The sequence below is a fragment of the Larus michahellis genome, chromosome 2 (assembly GCF_964199755.1).
Source record: "Larus michahellis chromosome 2, bLarMic1.1, whole genome shotgun sequence".
Classification (NCBI taxonomy): Eukaryota; Metazoa; Chordata; class Aves; order Charadriiformes; family Laridae; genus Larus; species Larus michahellis.
The window spans coordinates 31,895,646-31,919,705 of NC_133897.1; the positions used below are offsets into that span (position 1 = coordinate 31,895,646).

The 24,060-nt window shown below is 39.9% G+C and overlaps 1 protein-coding gene across 4 annotated transcripts in view; it reads right to left on the bottom strand.

Moving 5' to 3' along the window:
• ETV1 (ETS variant transcription factor 1) overlaps positions 1-24,060 on the bottom strand; it is a 67,789-nt gene that overhangs the window by 24,317 nt on the left and 19,412 nt on the right. For all 4 annotated transcript variants that reach the window (XM_074574773.1, XM_074574774.1, XM_074574775.1 and 1 more), the window contains 3 exons: positions 9,013-9,142; positions 7,246-7,434; positions 3,125-3,372 (listed from right to left, as the gene is read on the bottom strand). In XM_074574773.1, coding sequence (XP_074430874.1) covers positions 3,125-3,372; positions 7,246-7,434; positions 9,013-9,142 — 567 coding nt within the window. The remainder of the gene's footprint in view (positions 1-3,124; positions 3,373-7,245; positions 7,435-9,012; positions 9,143-24,060) is intronic.

Genomic DNA, 24,060 nt, shown 5'->3' on the forward strand with positions numbered 1-24,060 from the left:
AATAAAGCCCAGAATCGATGAAGCATCTCAAGTTTGGCCTTTTTGTTTAAACAACACTATATGTGAATTGAATTCTAGAAGTGCTAATTGTACAGGAATGCCCACTATTAACCCTTGTAAACAAAGGTCTTGGGAAGCCATCTGGGATATATTCATTAAATGATGCAAAATCGCAAAGCTCTCTGTGGCCTTGGCTGCATCTTTGTGCTTAAAGTTGCTAGATATAGCATCAAGTACTAAATACATCCGACTGGCAATCACAGACACAAAAAAAATCCAAGGCAGAAAACAAGGTCTGCTTGATTGAACATGTATGATGCACTGTGACTTCTAGAAGTGTGGATGGATAAGGAAGAGCTTCTACTCTGTTGACATTTTTCTTTTTCCATTATCTCAAACATTCTGCAGTAGAAATTGCATACCTGCAATTACAATTACAACTAATTGATCTGCCATTTCCCATGTCATAATTAATGTCATGTTTTAATAGAGTTCTAATCATTCCATAATAATGCTTTTCATTCACTAGCTTCCCATGAAGTATAAAAGTATAGTGCACAAAAGCAATGAACTTTTATGAGGCTCTTTCAAAAACATCCCAAAAGGAACATCTTGGTGTATTACAATGAACTTTTAAAATATGTTTCTATATTCTTATCTGAGCTGCAATAAAATACCACACAAAAAAAGACTTTTCACTCTGGCATTCCTCCTTCCCTGAACATCCATAGGTGAAAAATGAAATCAATGATTCAGTGACAAATACATTATGTTTCCTAAGGGGTTATTTAATGTACTCTTAGCAAGGATGGAAAATGATGGTTTCTAGAGAACAGATGGTAACAAGACAAAATATCAACAGACCACAGTTGTTGACTGCAATTTATGGAGTGTACAGATGTGTCAACTTAAATGCAGTGATTCTGAGGCCAATAAAAGTACTTCCTGATACCAACAGATTAATTTTTCATGACCACTGGTTACACAGCTATTACATTTTTAAAAACTAATTATTCATCTACAGAAGAAACAACAATTTTGCTTGAACGTCATTACTATAAAGTGGAACGTTGTTCTTGCTGGCACACAAAAAAATAAAAGAAAAAGGCATGACAGGATTGGATACAAGTTTGCACATCTTCCTTTCAGAACAAAATTTCCTCTTTTTTTCTTTTTTCCCCCCATAAAGGATATTTCAAAGATGAATGCTAGCAGCCAACCCAGATTTAAAGTAATAGTATGCAATAAGGAGATCCCACTTCCTAGGCAAATATGAAGCGTGCTTACAAAAGGGCCTTTTTTCACCCTTTAATTTAGCAGGATGAATAACGGCGCTTGTGAAGGTTGCAAGGGACTGGCAGTGCCCGAAGCTGCAGTCCCCTATTTATTATCCATTGCCACATTAACTATGCCGACGGTCTCTCCCATGCTGCTCTGTAAGACTAAAGCTACTTGACTGCCAAAGCCACATATCTCAGAACCTTCATCAATGAATGGGTTTAGTTCTACATCTGATCCTTGCAATCTGAATTCACTTTCATCTTGTCTTGTATGTCAACTTGGAGAAATATTTCACCCTTGGTCCCCTCCCGGTAGAGGCCTAACTCAACTTTACCTAAGGACTGGTTCTTTACTTGTCAAGAGTAAGAAAAGAGAAAGCAGCTCTACTTTCCAAATTCCCCCGTTCTAACAGAGAGAGAAATTCAAAACCGAGCACAACAATGATACCACAAAACAGCCCACTAAATAGACAATTTTACTTTAGCTACAGAAAAGACAATAAAACCAAATTCTCCGCTGCATCAAATTGGAAGATAGTTTGTCATGGGCTAAACTGTCAAAGGAGACCTCACCTCAGCTGCCATGTCGCCTTTGGGAAATAAACTGCAAAAGCATCTAAGCAGAGGTTAAACCAGCGGGAAAGCACTGCAAGTACCGCAGAATCCATAAGAGAGAGTCAGACAGAAGTCAGGCAGGGCCACCCATTCCCCCTGCCCAAGTCAGGGTGCCCGTGTACGAAACTGATGCACCCTCCTCCAGAAGCACGGTAACAACTCACTGAAATCCCTCCCTTTCGACACTGTGGCACCCACAAAGCAGGGCAGAGGCTGAAGAGGAGCTGCAGAAATCACTTACACTGGCACTGGAAAACGTTATTTGGATTGCATTTTCTCACCTCGGTACTGATCAACCGTTTACCCCAGCTAGCCCACTACATGCTGTTTTAGCCTCAGCTTCTCTCCATATCACCCTTCCAGCTTCCTTCTCCTTGTTACTTGCTACTCATCGCTAAACTCCTTTTTTGCTTCCCTAATTCTCTCTCTCTTTTCCCAAGTACAATATAAATATTGTATTTAAATTGTGGCAAACATTTACAACGTTAATCCCTTGCTTTGTGTTTTTATCCTTTCTACTGCTTATCTTTCGATTTTGACCAGAAGCTATTGAGAGCAGGCGCTGCCACCACCTCCTCTGTTTTGTACTGTCCATAGAGCAGTAAGGCTCCATTCCTTTTGCCCTATAAGCACAATCATAATAAACATTATTAATAGCAACAGCGTATTCTCTACATCAGCAACCTGGCATCACAGATTATGCACCTCCACAAAACACAGCAGTATGCACAAACTGAGAAGCCGACACCAATTTGGCTGATTCTTCTCCCTCATTGGTTTTATAGCTGTATAAACCCCACTTCAGTGGAGTTACTCCTGATTTAAAGTAGTGCAAGCAAGAGGAGAGAGAGTCCTCTATTTCTGGCAGATAAATGAAAGAGCTCATAAAATGGAGCACACAAATTCAGAGGTCAGAGATGAGGCAGTACAGAACAAGCTCCCTCTTAAGCAAAGCTTAGTTTTGCACCCATGATTTTTTCTTTAACCTGTGCACTGTCTGGACAGAGAGTTCTGGAAAAGGAAATTCTTTGCAGAGCAAGCATTGTCGGCAGGAGATATGCTGTACTATGTAGCAATCTTACTACTGCATAAGCTGAATCAGACACAAATTACTTCAGGAGACTTAGAAGCCAAAAGAGCAAGTTTCAATTCACATGATCAAAACATCAATAGCACTAGCTTGGACTCATTTATTTTACTGTGCAGAAGTAAACGAGAGTCTCACCTACCTGAATCATATGCAAAATCTCTAGGTTCTTGTTTAATCATCAGAGGAGGGGGGAAATTTTGACTGGCTGCACTGCCAACCATAGCATTGTGTTCATAAACTGGATCGTGGTACTCCTGCTTAAAACCTTGAGGCGGGAAAGGGATGTTTGGCTCAGACATCTGGCGCTGATATATTGGACGTCCTTCCCTTGGCATTGCAGGCAAAGGTGGGAAAGAATTGCAAGGTTCAGAGAGCTGGCGGCGAAATCTAGGACACAAGTTAGAGAGGTCATGTAAAAGACTTGAGCTACATTCCGTTTCCCGAAGATCTTCACAGGTCATGATTAGTGGCTGTATCACTTTCTTAGCAGCAAACATTTTGCTTGTGATAATGCCAGGTGCTCCCATCAGGATCCCTCGCGTTGTAGAACATTAACAAGCAAAGGAACAAAAGGACCCCCCCTATTAATACCAACTCTAAGACCTGTCCCCACCACCTCCTCTTTGGTTTCAATATCTGCTTTCAACAGAAGAGGCAAACAGGAAATACACCAGCCTCAAACCAGCAGAAAGACTGACATCCTACCACAGTAACATGAAGGAGATTCAGAGTTCTCTGTTCTTTCACGAGTATCAGCAACATATTGCTTGTACTCTAATTTACTCTTGCCATTCTCACTGTTACATGGAAACCATTCTGACCACAACAAACACAAACATTTCAAATAAAAAGTATTGTCTGCCGTAACATCTGGAATCACTCCAGGTTAAAAGTCCACTGTTCTGTCCTCTCAGGGATAGCGCTGTGGGAGATCTACGTACAAGGCTGGCACTGCACTCCAGCTCTGATGGGAAGGGAATGTATGCACCCCAGAAAAAGGAGAGGGTGCAAATTTTTGCTACAAGAAACAATGCCTAAGAATTCCCCTCCTGCCTTAAGTTGTTCCCTTGGTCATTTCTACATGAAAGAAGTCATCCATACAAGCCACCCTGCCATTCGCTACTCCCAAATGCTCTTCACTAGGCATAAAATCTGATAATTCAGTTTCAAATTAACTTCATTTACATGCAACACTACTCAAGAACCTATCCTTGTTGCTTCTTCCACAAAACATCTCTCCCTGAATCAAAAAGGCCTGAATGTCATTACTTGGATATCTGCAGGTTCAGAACATAGAGAAGGATGCTATTTTCCCACCGTGCCCCGATGAACTGCACAAAGTCTTCCTGTCATCTCCTGCAGATTACCACAGTAGTGGTAACCACCACTGTAGTAATATTGTGTCTGCACTAATCCACAACAGATGCAATGTTCTTGCAACAAACTGCTTAGTAGTCCTGTTATCACTCATCATGAACAAGGCACACTTCGAAAAGAAAAAAAAAAAAGAAAGAAACGTATGCCTTTCTCAGCAAGTTGTTTCTTACTGTCACACTAAAAAAAAAAAAAAAGAATTAATCATTCTTCAACTTTCTGTACTTTGGAACTGATCCGACTTTGGATCACGCAAGTAAAAGCAGACATTCTCCTGAAGAAAACTGGGTGAGTGAAGAAGAATGCAGCGGTTTGATTGCACAGACAATACAGTCCTTGACTACCAACTCATACATAGTACATGTTTCAGAAACAATTTAAACTCCAGTAACGTCTGTCATAATACTGCTGTGAACTTGGTCTGACAAATATTTACTGACATAGCTTAATTACAAATACTGTGTGAGTTACAGAGATAGAAACTATTACAATGTAGCAGTGGAGACAAAATGAATTTTTTTTTAATGCTGCTGCAAATATTATATTTTGCAATAGAAAGAGTACTGCACTGTAACACTGGGTTTTGCAATTCCACCTACACCTGCAGAAAATAAACTTAGAAACTCAAATGTATTATGAAACAGTTAGGCTGACTGGCACTGCATTCATTTCCCTCTTTTCCTTTTTTCATTAGCCAAAAAAAGAAGCAGAAATTATCATTAAGAACTGTCAAGGAGTGAATCAGAAAATTGCAACTTGAAGTTAAAATAAGAAACAGGCTCACTCACAAAGCCTCAAAGGAAGTTAATAATACTTGTTGTACTGGAAGCTTTGTATGGAATCAAGCCATTTGTTTATACAAGTGGATTTGATTCCTGTTGGTACTTGTTAGGACCACTTATCGTTCATATATTCATGCCCTGTATAAAGATGTATGGGCTGTATGTTCTAGATACTAACGCTATCTTATGCCATCAATGCATGTTCCAAAGAAATATGCCTTCAGTTATAGATTTATATATGAACTCATGCACATAGATCATTTGTTTAATTGACATTTGCCGAATACACTGATTGTAGTACCTTATCACCTTATAAATCAGGAAGATTTGAATATCACAAAAATATGAAGTACACATTTGCTTCAAACAACTGTAAGTGAGAAGATTCACAATAAACAAAAAGAAAAGGGGGGGGAAAAATATCTTCCACTACAATTGTGCCTTTCTTAAAAAAAGGAGAAAAAATGAGATTTTTTTTTTTTGGCCTGAGTCAGCTATTTTAGACTTCACTAACACACACGTTCTTTCATGGAAGGGAAGGGTTAGTGCAAAATGCCCTAAAGAACACAAATACCAAAGACGGGGAGAGGGAACTCATGTAAAGAGCCTATAAAGCCTATGCAGAGCAAGTGTTATGGGTATAGAAAAATATACTAAGATGTATAGAAATCTCTATAAATACTCAAATTAAGGCTATCATAGAGCTGCAGTACTCTCTTTACAAGTTGCTCTAAACCAAAAGATTTTTTCATCTGAAAAACCTTATTACTGCTCTCTGCCCAGAAGCCATTTAGCTTCTGGAGATTTCAGTCTCCTGACAACTTGACTTTGGTGTATATACAGAAAGACATTTATCCACCATCCTGTAATCAAAACTGCTGCTTGGCTTCACTGGGGGCCTGCGTGGTTAGACCACAGTGCACAGAGGGAGAAAAGACGGTGACTATGGCTGCTGAAGGGGCCAATTCAGTGTTTCCTCACCGCCAGGAGAGCTCATAGAGAACCTCGAGCGATATTTAGAACTATCTCAGCAGAGCACAAAACAGCAATATAAACCTTAGCAACCCCCTTCAGAAGCGATCTCCACAAATCCCTGGAGATAATGGCCCTTATTAGAGCAGAAGCAGACAAATCGCACTCCCAACAACTGTGATTTTCTTTTCAGGTGCTTCTTGATTTGCTAACATTTAAGCGCTAAGTCGAGTTTCTGACTATATACACGTCTTTATACACAGCTGAAACTTTAAATTCTCAGAGCAATCACACAACACAGCAGACAAAAACAGGTTCATGCCACAAAGATTAGAATAAACACAATTCCACAAACAAGTGTTTGCTCTCAAAAAAAAAAAGGGAAGTCCACTGAGCCTATCTGTTGCAAAACTGAGCTAAGAAAGACAGTCAGTTGTCTGGGGATTTCTAACATATCAAAACAAAACAGGGTGACTTAAGGACAGTTTAAGCTTTAATTCTAGTCTCTAGCTCTTGTGGCTTTTACTCAGACTAATGTTATTTAAGCACAGTTTATGTTGGCATCTTAGCTTGTTTGAAATGCTATATTTCAAAAGGGGTTGGAAAAATGATCCACCCTTCCAAAGAATATTCTGAAGCAGGAACACCATAACATGGCTACTTATCTCTTAGATAGGTAAACTGCTTAGCAAGAGGCCAGATATTTATAGCCATGATCACACCTGCTAGTGACTTCATTACCTCGTAGGGTTTATTTGCCTCAAGTGAATCACAGAACAGCCCAGGTTGGAAGGGACCTTGAAAGACCATCTGGATCAACCTTTTGTGGGAAAGGGAGCCGAGACGAGATTATCTAGCACGCTATAGTCACCCTCACAAGAGAGAAGCAGCAGGTCATTAAAACCCTGTCACTGCCAATACAAATTCCTGCTGAAGTCTACCAAGTCGGGTGCCAGCCTTTCAGAAAACACACACATTTCTGACACTCTGAACCTTGCTGGCTTTCACCTCGGTCCCCCAACCCTAAACGGGAATAGTTGCGGGCAAGAAGCCAGCGCTACCCTATGGAAGAGACTTGCGACCAGAACTGAAATGCCTTCTGCATGGGTCCCTCGCCTGTTTTGTGTTTTACCTGTGGTCCATAGGGAAGCTGTTGTCTTGAATGGACTGGGATGGAGGGAGATGGGCAGGGAAAACCCGGTCAGGTTTAGGAGTCTGAGCTGAGTTTGGGGAGGCATGGTGCAGCGGTGACACAGGAGTGCTGGATGGCGTCGGTGGGTTGGAGGGCCTCATTCCCACTTGTGGCTTCTGATCATAGGCACTGGCAGAAAAGCAAGGGGAAAGAAAAGTCAGGTTATTTTCTCTGCAACAAGAAAAAAGTAGCATCTACATCAAAAAAAAAACCCCAAACTCCAAGTGCCACATTTATAAGTTTTTTATTATAGTTACCTTATTAACCAGTTTAGGGCAGCAAAATTCTCTATTTTACATTGAGAAGAGCACAGAAAAAAATCATGTTAGAGGCAAGTGGTTCAACACAGCATTTTCCTCTCTGTGGCACAGAAATGTATTTTTAAAGGATTCAGTCTTACAGTGACATTCTAACAGGAGATATACAAAATACATAAAAGTAGAAGCACCTGGACTAGAGCACAAAGAGCCGGCAGTGCCTGTCAAGACTCTTTTAGAGCTTGCACAAACCACAAAATGAGACAGTAAAACAATACAGCTAGAGGGAAGGGATCTGACCCAGAAAAACAATGGTATGTTGGCTTAGCTACCCACATTAGGATGTCAGCAGCCTCTCCCGACAGGTTTTTTTTCCCCCCCCTCTCTCTCAAAAATAAAGTGCTGGTCCTGCAAATACATAGTGCTATTTTCAAAGGTGTGCCAAATCGGGAAAGGACTTGAGCACACTTTGATCATCCCTCTTTCTAAACAGGAAAAATGCAGACACGAGGCAAGATAGTAAGCACGAACTCACATACTTTCCTGTCTGGTCCCCTAGCACCCATCAAATCCATCAATGTACGCATTTGATTTCTAAAATCAAAATCACTCCTCTATGACTGGCAAAGGTGCCAGTCCTTTTTTTTTTTTCTTTTTTCCCTTCTCATATCCAAAAAGTTAAATGTAAATGCTTTAAGTGCTAGCAGTGTTGGTGGTACATTAATGAGTATAAAACCTCACAAGCTAGATGAAAGATTCTAAAATAGACTGAAATGTCAATAAGAAAACCTTCACTGCTGACACTGAAGGAAGGAGTGACACATAAGTGCAAACCAAAAGAAAGTCAATTACGAATGCAGTGGTATCAAGCCCCTCCACCACCCACAAATAAATAAAGCTTTTATTATCTACCCCTATAAAAGAAGACAACTTGCTTTTGGAACAGATAACAAAGATGCAGAGCCTAATGAAATACTATTTTAAATTGTAATCACCCATGAATACACACATATAACATCTGCAAAACTTGTCAAATACCTAATGCATTGCTCAGACCTGCCAATCTCTGGGCTGTTACACAGATCTCTCTTTCCTAATGTGTGTAATGCATTTTGAAAGTACTTTCAACACAACTTGCAGAAAACAAGGCACTACTTCCTTCTATTTCACACTTGCAGCCTGGGTTTTTAAACACTGGCTATCTCCCATGGAGAAGGAATGGAGAATATGCATTTTGATGAAAAACAGTGCTTTAAAATGGTTATGTAAGTGTTTGATAAAACTGTAAACAACTCCATCAGCGTTCATCAGCTAAATGCATTATCTCATCAGTCTGTTATCTGCTGAAGAGGTAACTTTTATAAGATCTCTATTACGGTTTTATTACTCTTTAGTCAGTCCTCATTTAAATCAGCAGTTCTCACTGCAAACGTGCTCCTGATTGCTTTACCTGACATTGTACAGGCACTTTTCCCCATAACTGAACTTGAATGGTTGCTCTTGACTGCAAGCGGAGCCAAGTTCCGAACACGGGCTATGGGGTTCCTTCTTGATTTTCACAGGGAGACCATGAAAAGCCACTGGAAAGAGAAGGGAAACGTAATTAAAACCCAAGTACAATATTAACAATGAGCTTTCTCAAGTAAGCTAGACACTGCTAATTAAACACATGATTAATTAAACCATTGTAATACTAAAAACAATATAGGAAATAAACATTTCAAATATTTCTTCGGGTGTCAACTGAAAAATAGACACTAGAAATCCTTCGCATTGGCTATTAGCACTTTTATTGTTTAATAGAACGATGGCCAGGATCCCATCTCATTAGCAGGAAAATAACAGCCCACTTATATTTGGCTTAACTACTGTAAATGTTGTCAGAGGCAAAATACTTCCCAGGCACCAAATGTTTCTAAGTAATATTAGTGAGGTAGCTTTTAGCTATAAATGCAATAGTAGTTCACTTCAAAGAGTGCCACACAAATGACACCAAAATAAATTCCTCATATATCAGCCTCAAGGATATGATCAGTAATCTTTTTGTCCCACAGAATGCATGAAAACTCGCAGTGAAAATTATGAAACTGGATTATGAGGAACACCTGAAAAAAAAACACGTAAGAAATGGCTTCAGTAATTTTTCTCAAAAACACACAAGATAAAATCCTGGCCTCACCAATGACAACAGTAAATGTAATATAGACACAAACTGATAAAAAAAATTAATCATACTGTTTTAAAAGGTAAAAAGAACAGAGGGAGTGTGACAGAAACGCAGTATTAATTAGAAGCACAAGTTGGTCTGGATTAAGAAAAAGGCCAAAGGTAAAGACAAGGTTAACCAGCGTATTAGTTTAAGCCAGCCAACTTTCCTTATTTCATCTCTGACCTTAACCAAAATTAAAGCGGAACAAAATTCAAAGTTCACCTGACACAGACAAATCTAAAGTAAGTGGCTAGGAGGACAAAGGACTACAAGACAGGTATGTAACAGCTTGAAAACACACCCTTCAAGTTTTAATTAAAATGAGGTTGTAAATACATTTTTGAACTCTGAGAAGCCTAGAGTTCGGAGATTAATTTTATCACTGATTTTTGATGTTGCCACCAAAACACCACGGTTTGAACATCACACTCCAGCCTGACACAGACACTTGTGCCTCCGTGGAAACCCATGTACATGGAACAGTCACAGTTAGAGAACCTCGGCACAAAATCAGGCCGTTATTATAGACCATCAAGTAGCATCTTACCCTTTCCCTTGCACCTGAACTTAGGAAAGACAATTTGTTACGTACTAGAGATTTTGCGATACTAATGTACCTGCATATACAGGCACGTGGTCGGTGGCGAGGGGGAGGTAAATGGAATGCTGTCTGAGAAGTGAGCATCAGAACCAATAAACTCCGATTTATAAGTATCTGTGAGATCTGGGTTCCAGATTCTCACCACGGGTTTTCCCACATTCAGAGACCTCTTGCACAAGCGGGTCCTCTCGTACCCTATTACGTGCCAGCTTCTACCATTGCCTTTCAGCTGAGACATCTGCAAGATAACACTGTGTTCTTTTGCCACGTATTTTCACTAAACTCACAAGAATTGTCTCTAAAACTGCTATCCTGCTATTATATTTGCTGGAAAACAGTCAATTATGTGGAAAGATTACAAAGGAAAAGCAGAAAGTAAAACAGGTACACAAATACATATGCACAGCACAGGAACTTAAGAAACAGAGGTGAAAAGTGGTGAATGTCACAACAAGGAAAGGACTCCTTCTGAATAAAACTGTCTGAAATGGCACTAAAATAGAAGACCATACGGACTTCTTGAATCAAGATTCTCAATGTTAATAATACAGCGAAACGCAGCCCAGTCAGCTCTCCACCGGAATCGTAAAGCAGGCTGACATCCAGGAGTTTGTTTCGGGTTTTTGCTGGTGAACTTTTGCTGCTGACTCTCCTTGCATGTCTCGGTCAGATAATGCGCATCGCACATTTAATGCATATGATGGGCCCCACAGCTCCAGGACGGCAGCTCCGACGCAAAGGTAGGCAATCTCTTTTGATTTGAATCAGAGAATTAAAAGGACAACTGCAACAAGACTCTTTTTTTTTTTTTTTAAAGCCAGTATCACATATTCGCGCAAAGGCCACACGCTGCTCTGTTTTTTTAATTTATTTTTTATTTTAACTTTGCTACTTCCTCGGAGTTAATCTGTTATGAAAAATTACTTCCCTTATTTATTTTTAAATAACGGGAGTACAGAGACTCCCACACCACGGCCCTGCGCGGAGAACTGGCTGGGTATTTCATCACAGCGCCGAGAGCCTGAACGTCTGCTAACAGGCAGTTTTCCAGCTCACTGGCACAGGCACAAGTGAAAGCAGCACATTCATTTTGTGCAATTTGCTTTACCTTCCCACATGGAGTTGGTGCATGTAAAAGGCTGTTAAGTACTAAATTATTCCTTATCAAATCACCATCATCTGGAGTCATGATCAACACTAATTAAATTACTTTCACTGAACACGGCTCCAGCCTGCTGCCTCGGCTGCGAGGTACATTTTATTTTGCTTACTGTACAGTCCTAGCAAGGTACAGGGCACAGAGCTAGAAGGCATCTGTGCTGTAGTTTTAATTAAAGTTTACCTCACCTTCCTCCCAGCTTTATAAGCTAGGGTAAAGTGTATCAAATCAAGTAGGTTAACGCCTTCATTTCATTTAGGGAAAGCATTACAGTCCAAAGTGATTTTATATTAGATCTTTATCTTAACTACGGCCAGAAAGATAATGTAGCTGTAAAATTTAAAGCCTTCCTCGGGCAATCCCCTGACACAGTCACCATGCTAAGCTTTATCTCTAACTCCTTAAGAGTACACTTTTAGAGGCAAAGAGGGAAAAAGACAGCCTGAGAAAAATACTTACTGCATTTGGGGGGGGGAGGGGGGGCTTCCTTGACCTTTCAAACCACACCTTAAGTGTGGCTGAAGATGACAGACTTATTCCAACTATAAAATTTCGAACATTCAGAACAGTTCTTATATCATCACTGAAACCCTCCCCCCGTCGCTCTTCATTTTAGCGTGACACTCATTTTATAGTGCAACTATTAAAACAGATTTTAAACATACACCACGTTTTGCTAAGCTGGATTTTATATTACGTTTTCAAGCTGTTTTCTTTTGAGGAGAGCAAGGTTGCTTATTTATACAATCTAATTTTAGTGCAGCATACCAAGCTACCAACACATCCAAATTAACAAAATGACATTTCAAACAACCAGCTCCTCACCACTTCTTTCTTCCTGATGGCAAATTCATTTTACTTAACCCCAGAACTGAATCTCAACCCTATTAAAGTGAGGGGCACTCTGCCTTAATAACGATCTTATTAAGAAGTGACCAAGGGCCAAGATTTCATCCCGAGTGATTACTTACAGATAACTACCTCCGAACTTGAAAGGCAAACAATCTTACAACGTGTATTTAGATGGATGGCTTCAACACCTCGTCTCAACTACTGGGGAAAGTCAGGCTTATCGGTGTCAGAAGGGACTGACTCCGCAGAGCCTGCCCGGAGCTCCTCCCAAGCCACCACGCAGACATAAGGCAAGCAGAAGGACTGCTACCATCTGTAGCAAATTGATTAAGGTATAACACATTACCGTATGCATATTCCCTGTGCATAAATATATCTATCTATACCTGCAGAGTAAGAGGGCTTGCATGTCATACATAATGCGCTGTTGCACAGACCTAGATTTTACACAAAACAATAATAATTTCACCACGAAGTACTCGCACCCAACATGGAAAAACACAGGGTGAAACCTGCTACCCCAAGTTTTGAAGTGCTGCTCTCCTTTGCTATCTGTCAACATCCTAATCCCCAAATATTTCGTTCATAACACCACCCAGTTTAAGATCCAAAATGAAGAACAATTTTATTAGAAATTCTGAAGTTAAAAGAGGAATCGTTTTGTCTCAAAGGAAACTGATTTGTATACTTTCTATCCTGAGAAACAGGAAATGTACCACCTCTGTACAGATAGAACTGAATCGCTTCTTTCAAGAAAGCCCCAGAAACGCGCTGCACCCAATATAAAAGCAATGGTTTAAAACACTTTTCAATTCAAGAGCTGATTATTCAAGAAGAAGAAGAAACAAGGAACATTTTATGTGAAATTGCAAGTCATTTCTCCTTTCAACAAAAAGTTATTTTGTAATTTTCAAACTTCAGATTCCTGCCCAGAACACAAAATAAAATCCGATTTTTATTTTCTGAAGAATTGATTTAAATATATTTTTTTAGAAGGTATGAAATATTACTGGTAATTCAATGACATTGCCTAGCGGCGGGCAATCTTGACTCCACTGGCCAAAGAGACAAAGACGCCTCATTATCAACACTTGTAGGGCAAGAGCATTTACTATATGGTATAAAATAAATCGACAGCAGCAACCTTGCTTGTGCTAGTGAACTCCAATGTCTCCTAAGTAATACTATATTCCTGTGTATTAAATTTGAGGACTTTGTGTACCTGCAGAGAAAAGAAAGTAAACAAGAAGTCACAGTAACATGAAGTGCCCTGAACATTTCTGCTGCATGTTTCGGAACTGCTTTTCACATTTATGCTCTCAAATCACCCTCTTAACCCCATTTAGTAAATAAATTCATTCATTTTTATGATCGATTGAGGCAAAACTGGTAATATGCAATGTAAGTTTAGAGAGATTTCTTGAACGCATTTGAATAGAGGGGATTTGATTTTTGTAACAGCAAGATGAAGAGACAGAAGATGTAAAAATATTTAAGTAAATACCACTACAACTCCAGGTGCTAGACTGATTGAGGTGACCCGATTTAAGACTCAGCGAAATTTCAAAAGCAAGAAGAGAAGGCCCCGTACTGATAAAGCCAATACTGTCACACTTTAAATCTATCTCCCAATACACACAGAAATGCAGCAGGCACTTCAGATACATCAGAGTCTCTCCAAGATTCTTTTCCAGTACATTTACCTCTGCCAAGCCCTCCCCTTCCCCCAACACACAAAAATCCATTACTAAAGGGTCTAATCTCAGCTATCAGCACAGAGTGCCTTTTATGGAGCCATTAAACCATTTCTCTTGTTTACAGTGCCTGAAGAAAGATGTGAATTATGTCTGTGACAAAACAGGCGATAACATTTCTAAACTGCTATCAAAATGCAAACTGAAATACACTTAAGGACAGGGACCCTAATTCGTGTTTTTGCAATTTTCCTCGCTCACTATAACTTAACAGCACTCACCTGATGATTCAAACAAATTATTTATGCTGTAAGTACAACAGGTAGGCATTTTAATAATAACAATAAAAAAATCTACTTTCAATAAACGAACAGTTTATTGAACTGTTCATCAAGGAGGGTAAAGTGCTGGTTATGTCTCAGGTGATAGTAATGACCCAGGTGCTCTTCTCAGTAGACTTTTAAAAAAAATCCAAACACAACATCAAGGGTTTATATAAGGGCTGAAATGCCCTATTTCTGTAACAGTTACTTACCATTTTAATCACACATTCAGTATAGGTATTTGAATATCTGACGAAGCGAGCTACGAAATTAAATACTTTGTATATGACCTTCTAAGTGAGAATGCCAGGTTCTATACCTCTTTTCTGAAGAGGTTTCAAAAATGTGTATTTAACTTATAGAACAATAGCCTTCTGCATTCTGGAGGCTATTTATTGATTAATTATTTCCAGATCACTTTGATTTGAGCCACAAACCTTTGTAGAGAGCTGCACTCTTGAATTTCAACAACCATTTAATAGGCATCTGATTAAAGACAATGGGATGCCAAAGCAGGGTGCTCTTTTCATTTCCTTCCACTATACATTAAGATGAGAAATTCTACTGGTAATCTTTGGACTCAGATGACCATTCCTTCACACTCTGGATGTTACTGCTGCTGCAGCCGAATGCGGCATGCAACCTAATATACTAACAAAAAATGAAATAAAAACATCACGTTGGAGAGGTGACAGATGAAGAGCGCTAGGAGGATGGAAAGACAGTAAAGGCTGGTAACCAAGGCTTTCCAGCTAAACTGCTCCCAATGATTTTGAATTAAAGCCTACACATACGGACCACTGCAACAGCTGAAGACAGAAGTAACCGCAAGCATGGGTGACCGAGGCAAGATCTGCAATTGTTTTCACCCTAGGCAATCTCTTGCCTAGACAATGGCAAAAAAACCCCTTTTGTTTCTGACCACTGCAACAGCTGCAAAGATGAGCAAGACTTGAAGGCTGTGGACTGATTTAAAAGTGGCTGAACAGATTACATCTACACAGACTCCACCAAGTTCTTCAACCATTTGATCTATCAAAGTCACCTCTATCAGATCTTAGCTGAGTTCCAGTCAACTGGATTTCATTTAGGTCCTGCTCTCTGCCAGATATTGGAAGAAGCTGGTGACAAATTGGATATCTGACACACAGATGTGTATCATCACTGCGGTTTCAGAGAATATCCTGGCTGTTTATATAAAAACTGAACATAGACAAGAGACCTGAGCTTTCACTATCTCACAAACGAAAGCTACTAGAAAAGGTGAGGAAAAAAAAAATCTAAGCAATCCTGTCCAGTATTTTTTTGAAGAAGTGCACGATCTTGGTATTATTCTCCGTTTTATAGTTGCATCTAGAAAACTATAACTCACTGAAGACGCTGAATTCGGCCCTAAAGACAACTGGCCTCCAACTAGTCCCACTGAGTGGCAACTATTCACCTGGAACAGAGTCTGTGTGCGTGTTTGGGCGTGCACAAAGTCAAATGGAAGTTAAGTATACTGATGTGCCAGTGTCCCTCTGCAATGATACATTACCTATGGTCAAAATATGTGTAATACCCTAAATAAAGGGCAGTAAGCTCTTTCCTCTTCAAATGCATATACGTAACTGAGGAGAAAATGGGAAAGCAGCATGCAGAAGAGAGGAACAAGACGTAAATGTGTAAAAATGCATTCAGCAAAAAGCTAGTCTTTTCCTACATGATGGCCTGGCTCTAAGTCCAGGGAAGGAAATCTGAGGATAGCCGGTATCATGGCAAATGCTCTGCCACCCCTCATCTCAGTGCTCTTTCCCAGAAAGTGGAACTTCATGACTGGGCAGTACTTGGCAAGGCCATTAGATATGATTCCATCAATTCAGTCTTCGCCTTGGCTTCAGATCAGATCCTTCCAGCCCCTACCAGCTCAATAGATAGAAACAGCATGGGACCTCATTTTTTGGAAGCTAGTTCTGAACGATGAGCCCAAGCACAAGCTTTCAAAGCCAACTGGCAAGAATAGAATACGTGGGCAAGATGGATCTATTTGAGAACCTTGTTTAACAAAAAGAAAATACCAGCTTTGAAGTAATCTGTCACCTTTACTGGAAAATATGCAACTACAAATGCACTTTAATAACAGTTAGAACTCACTCTGCAAAATGAAGCAAATTGCTTATTTTCTCTTCCAGCCTAAAGCACACAATACCATGCATGTCAATTAACGGTCTACTTGAATACTGCATTGCACAAATGCTACATAACAGTATAGTCTTTAAAATCCTCAGGGGGTGGGAAGGGGTGGAGGGGGTGTGTGTGTGTGTGAAGAATAAAGGACAGCCCAAAATTGTGGGATTTTATCCTCAAAGTCTACATGGACTGTTCTCAGATGACATGGTACAAGAAGAAAAAAATATTGAGACTGAATTTGAATTAGGAAAAAGTAGCAAACAGGTGAAGATGAACTGCACTGAACACAGGAATTTATTCCTGTTTAACACTACAGAGTTTCAAGATGGAAAATAACAGCACATTTTCCTACAACCAATATTGGGAAATTCTGGACCTTAAAATCTGCAGTAATGCATCCATATTAACAAACATTGTTTGTTAAAATAACTTCCTCTTGCTTTGGAGTGAGGGGGGGTTTTTTCCTTTCCTTTTTTTTTTTTTTTAAAAAAAAGGGCAAAAAGCATTACAGATTAATGACTAAAAGACAAAAATCAAGTATTGATGAAAATAAATTTTAAATTCATTGAATCACCTGTTCATCTCTAGATTATGTCAATTCTATATGTCCACCATAATTTTTCCCTATCTTTACTATGATCTGGCTTTAACATAAAGCCTTTTGAACAGGTGAAGAATAACAGGTAAAGCAAAAAAAAAAAAAAAAAAAAAAGGTTGAAGGAGAGAATAGAGACAGATTCACTGTAGCTACAGCACATCAAAGTTGCGGCGCCATCCATAAAGCAGGTTTATATGAGGGCATCTGTACACAAGGAAAAGTGATCAACAAGATCATCATTCCAATGCGGACACATGCCAGTTCCCTACAGCACAGCTCATCTGACTCCTAAACATGATGCTCCCGTGCCTGTTCGGCAAAGAGATTCTTCTAGATGCTTCTTCACAAATGGAAATAAATGCCATTCTTTAACTGAAATGTGCTCTGCTAAAGCTTGTGTGCTAAGACACTAAAAATTTTTTGCCAGTTTTGCTATTTCTGGGCAGCTAACCCAAGACCCCCCTGCCACAACGGATGCAGCCTTCCTGAGAGGTGGCGGCTCCCAGCCAGTGTGGAAGAGGAGGCACAATATTAGAGGTTGCACCCACACAGCTTGATAATGGGTTCAATGCTATAAATCCCCATTTTTAGTGCAAGATATCCCTCATTTGCTTGTCTGCACACTTGCAATTTCTGAAATGCTCATTAGAGTTACTGAGGGTACACCTGCAGCTTTTCTGCTGCTCGAAGTGCTGAAGGCACCACTGAGATAATTCAGGTATTTGTAGCCACTTGGCTTCTCATTTAAAAGGACTGCGCCAGTTGAAAATTGAAGTCTGCGAGTACGTTCAGTATAGCGAAAATTAAAAAGCCCACCCAAAAGGGTAAGCCACCTGGCTAGAGAAGGAGGGAGGGGGAGAAGAAGGAGGGAGGGGGAGGGAAGCTTTCAGTAAATATCAATAAAAGCTAACCTACTCCCAAGGCAAACTTTTCGAGAGGCTGCTAGTAAACACCTTGTTAGGACACTATAGGTCCTTTGGCGTAAACTGACACTATATTTGGGCAGCTGCTAACCGGCTGAACTGCCACGCTGTGTTAGAAGACTGTCTCTATTCTTCTACCCCCAAGCAAAGGAACATTTTGACACAGTTTTGGTTAGCTGACCCCTCTTCTCCTCCACCCCCAAAACATTTCAGCTTCTAGTTAAGAATTGTCTAGAAGGTATTTTCATGCAGGGGGAGCTGCAGTTACCAACACAGTTTCTTAGCCTCTGAAAGCAGCAATCTCACAGAAATGCTGTCACGGGCACAGGTTTATTCTGATTTATGTCCCCTTGATGCAGTCCTTCCTTTCCAGGACAGTCACCTGTCCGGCTGTAGGAGATCCACCACCGCAGGCGGTCGAAGGGAAAGTACTGCCAGAGGGGCTCTGCCTCCCAGCAAGTACCTCTCCAAGGCAAAAATCGACCTGCTGACAAATGCCACGGACACTGGAGAACTCCAAGAAGAATACACGGAAATTTGCAGAACACTGATGGGAGGGAGGAAGGGAGCATTACGCTAGCAGGAGCAAACCGAGGTGCTCTGATGTCGGAGGAGAGTAGGTGAGGCAGGAGGAAGAGCTCTCCCTCTCCCCCTACCCCCAAAATAAACAGAGGCTTAGGGCTCTCTGGAGGACGAAGCAGTAACCTAATAAAAATTAAAGCAGCTGGGCTCTGTAGCAATTGATCTAAAACCCATGGATAGCATAAAATGATGGGGGGGGCAAAAAAAATAACCTAAAGAATTTTCAATGCCACTATACTGAATCTGCAACCTCCAGGCCCCCACAGAGAAACAGGGTTGCTCTTCATCTGCATTCGCTTTCGGTGTTCAAACCCTGGGAGGAGATCAGGGGCATTTGTTCCTCCAGTTACTTCTAATGTATCCAACAAGGTGCAAGGACAGGCGATCCACCTTTCGAGCTCCTGCTAAAGAGGAAGGTCTTAATGTCAAACCAAGCCTGGGAGAAAACTTAAATTGTATTCCTACCTGGGAATTATCAATAAAGTTAAACGCAAAGAGAAGAGCTGGCCACTAAATCAGGGCCTGTGTGCTTTTCTGAGGACAGAATTTCCATTTGCAGCAATTTCCAAAATTTAATTTAAATTGCAAGAGGTAATGGCTAAGTACTACGTAACTTCCATTACTAAAATACCCAAGTGAGATAATGTCCCAGCATTTTACACACACACTGACTTTCCACTTCAGGTGAATCTACAGTTTGAGGGTTTTGAGTCTGGATGTTAAAAGGTTTTGTAGAAACAGAATTACGAAGAAAACTTTGGAAATTATAACAAGTATTTTTGCCAGAAGTAACAAGCAGCTTTAAAATAAACCATTTCTTATTTTTCATATTTATTGTTTTAAAGGTATCATCAACTTGGTATTTAGGAAAGCATGCCCACAGCAAAAAACAAACAGGAACTGATTCTGCCTCGTTTCCCCTCTTATGGAAAAGTTTCAAGTTACATCAATCTAGTTATTTTTGTTGTTGTTGTTCTTTTTTGATGTATTCATGACAAGAGTTAATGGCCAGCTCTAGATGAGAAGGCTGCTGATCTTGTGCTTGCAGCTGGACAAAATGTGAAAGAAACTGGATTTAATCTCCGGTTCTGCCATTTGTTGATCGTAACATAAACAACCGGTGTCAGAAGGTTCCTTTTGGTTTGAAGTAGCTGGGTCTTAGGAGCCTACCTTGAGAGATTCATAACCACTGTCTCAGTTTGCTTCCCTGTAAAAATAGGAATATCCTCATAATAAAAGAGCATCATAATAAAAGATTATCCTTAAGGATAATCATGCCTGTCTGTCAGTTAGCTACTCCAGAATATGCGAAAGCAAGAGAAGCCAATAAATAATGAAATGGACTAGACAGCGAGCTCTCTCTAGCATGAATTACAACAACTAACTTAAAAGGTTATTTACAATTTGTTTTTATTTTAGCAACTCTCAGTGATAGGCACTGAAAGGAACAAAACTGCATTTTGAGAAGATTATTTTTAATTTGATTTTGCCTTTAACAATAAAAATATGTATACATTCATAAAAGTAGTATATACTATCTCAGGGTAGCTAATGGGATTTTCGTTTACTTCGTTGGAAGAACAAGACTGTCACCACTCTAAATACACGTGTCCTTCATGCTTCGATGTTATATTTTCACAAATGCTCACCAGTAAGGCAACTCCAACAGACCCAGTTTATAGTTCAGTAAAGCAAGGCTGAAATGTAAATCTTTAGTTCACTACGAAAAACTCACTGCAAAAACCTCAGTCTCCACTGGAAAAGGTGCGGGCCATTGAAATAAGTCAACAATAAAATTCAGCTCCCAAGTTTTATCACTGATTCAACAGGGAAACAAAGAAGCCATTGTCAGGAGTGGTTACATCTGGGAACATAAATTCAGGACTTAAAGAAGTAGCCCGATATTCAAAGGCTCTCAGTAAAGTGCTCTTTCTGGAGCCGGTGGAATTTTGACCACCTGCAACCAGGCTCTGGTTCTCAGCACAGGTATTTAAGGCTTTTGCCACTACTTAAAGCGTTCTCAGTGTATACGAGACTCCCACTGAATGTACATTACTGATACACGCACCGCACATTTTTTCTAAGTTGTATCATTATTTTACACGTGCCTGCAATCAGTAAGACTTGACAATTACACAACACGTGTATTTCTTACATGCATGTATGCATATATATACATACATGTACATATCGAATAGGTGTATACATATATACACACTGAGTATATACTGTCTACATATACACGTACACTGGTATAAATCCAGGTTCCAAATTCTAATCCCAAATGCTTGAAACTTTTCCTCTTTACTGAACACTGACACTTTTCAAAGTCTCTTTTGTCTTCATTTATGTTAGTGCTTGCGTCATGTGAAATTTTATTTACGGATGGGTTAATAAAGAAACATTGCACTCAGTTTCAGCATGGAGACAGAGTATTAAAAAAAAAATTAAACTGTTTATCTTTTTTAGGTATGCATTAGAAGCAGAACGGAAAGAACATCTGAGCAAAGAGGATCAAATTAGCAAGACTGGGAATTGTTTCTGCACATGTAATTTTTCAGATGTCCTTGATGACGACTCATAATATATAAACTTAAAGAGAAAAACCTGGCCAGTCAGTAACCTTCCTATTCAGTTACTGCAGGACTTGGCAGTAAATGTCACTGCTAAAAAATATTTCACTACATTAACTTACTGGCAACCACATTTGCTGAATAAGTTCATAAACAGCCACGGGAAAAAAGACAACCAGAAATAAAGTTGCTAATGATTCACTCTTTTCTAACATGCATAATCCTCAGTTTACAGAACAAATAGATATGGAAGAATAAAGATATCCTTTACCAAGACAGTTCACTTCTCTATTCACCTGATCAAGGTGAAACTATAATCCAGAAATGGGTAAGGGCAATGTATCAAAGACAAGGAGAACATGAAGAATAAGTGAAAGGAAAAGAAAAGAATCCTTCTCAGGCAAAAGCCTGGAGCACATGCCTTGAAAAAGCAATCAGTTTTCCATTTACTAGTTTAGACTAGGTTTAGATCACTCCTAGAAAACACACTGATGACTTCTAAAACTCAGAAAAAAATAAGAAATGTCATTATTTATGCATATTTATCAGCTTATACTTGGCTCCACCATAATTACTTCCCAGTACTGAAATGCACAGGACCAAACCAAAAAGGACACAGAGCCTGAAACAAGGGCTATTTTTCCTGTATGCTTACAGAGGGCTGGCGCTACCAGTCCGACATGACACGAACGTGTCACAGACACTCCAATGCTTAACTGATGTTTTGAGGACTGTCACTTTCTCCTCCCTTTTTTACCCTTTGAAAACTTCATGGCAGCCTGTGGGAGAGCCTGACTTCTGTGTGCAGTTGCTGAGGTAGCAAGGAGAATTTGAAAGACCAAACAAACGATACGGACTGTAAATACATTTTAACCAAAGAAACATATGAAGCAAATAGAAGTGCATGGTCTCAGCTTGCAGACTGCCTCTTTATTTTACGTCATCACCGAGCTTATGGATTTTCAAATCATTATTTCGTCTGCTCTTGGAATACAAAACACATTTTGCAGAAACGCTGTGTGGAAAGCAGTGTAAGGAGAATAACGGCTTTGTATCAATATGGAATCACGAAGAGCCTTCAATCTGCCTTGTTTGGTTTCTGTGTGAAAATACAGTTGAAAAAAATTTCTGCATACTTTGTTTAATACAACTGGAACTGAACAGATGCTCTAATACATATACATACTCCTGATGAAATTAACTAAACAACTATCTGTTTTAAAACAGAAATAACTATAGTGTTAAGAAAATACTGCCTTGACTACAAGTTACAGTGTGAGGCTCGCCTGTATTTCCACAGATGGGATCTTCACTGAGTCCTTACAGGGAAGGAAGGAGGGAAGGCTTCCTCAGAGAGGAAACGGAAGGTTTTTTTCAAAACTGAAAATTCAACATTTTGAATAAAATATGTTTAATGTTTTTGTTTTTATGTAAACAGAATTTCGGAAGTGATCTGACAGCCTTAAGAAATTACCATTTGAAAGAAAAAAGGTCTACATGCTTCATCTTTGATCTACGAGACAGATTTATCACAGGACAGGATGACTGAAGTTTATTCATTAGCTGATAACCTCCACATGCAACCTAAGCCTTTAATCTGCAATAAAACAGCAAACAAGGATGGGGTTCTGAGGAAAGGAAAGTAAGTCAGCTTGGTCGAGCAGGGACACGCCAGTGGAATGCCAGGGGGCAGACAGAGGGACAAAACCCCACAAGAAGAGCCCTGTTCACCGGCCTGGGCTCCTGCATGCCCTGCATGAGAGACCATGCACGGAGACCATCAGGTTCACAGCGGCCCCGTGCAGCTGAGCAACATCTGCATAATACAGCTGCTGTCTCTGCTGGGATGGCCCAGAGGTACCTCTTCGTTAGCAATAAAATTCACATCACAGCATGCAGGGAACTCTGACAGGAATAGCTTCCACTTTAAAAGTTTTAAGAAATCAAAAGCTGCATACTCAATGGGGTCTTGTCATTTGTTTCACAGTGCTATGGCCAGCATCAGTACTTAGACAATCTGTGAGCCGCTACCACTACTACAATCCAGGAGAACCTTCAAAGCTGGAAATTTAGTATAAAAATAAAAGCAGAAAAGCAAATAAACAGAAACTGCTTAGTAACATCAAAGCAAACCCCCAAATTCTCTACTATTAAGATCACAAGTTAAAGGCATTATGGTCGACAGTCTGCCTTTTGGTAAAACTTCTTCAAAAATTAAACCTTGCAATTATGGAAAAGGTTGCGACTATGACAGATTTAAATATTTCCAAAAATCCTCTTGAGGAAGAAAGAGGAAAAAAATCGTTATTAGCACCGGCTAATGCCCGGTGATGAACCACAAAATGAGCCCACAAAGTTCTCCGAGAGACACCGATTCCTAATTTCTTTTGAATGAGAACTAAAAAAAAAAAAAAAAAAGTTAACAGCTGGTAACAGTTTCAGTCCTGCTTTAAACAAAGGAAACAAGTGCTCAGGGACACAATGAAAGAAGTGAGGCTATCTAAGGCAACTATGAAGGGAGATAAGGTGGTCAGCATCGTCTCCTCAGCCTGACCTCTCCAGCTCTTACAACAACAATTGCATTGGACTCTCTTTGTAAAATGCTTTTGAGATCTCTAGATAAGTGATCATTAAGCAAGCCGTGTATCTCACAGCAGAGTGATACATGCATTTCTGTACCTACTTCAAACCCAGAAACAAAGATGTTAAGCAACATGCCCAAGGTCATGCAAAGCTAAGGGCAGGAACAAGCCACCGAGCCCCGACTCTCACAGCCCTTTAGAAAGAATCCGTCACAGTCGGGCATGGACTAATA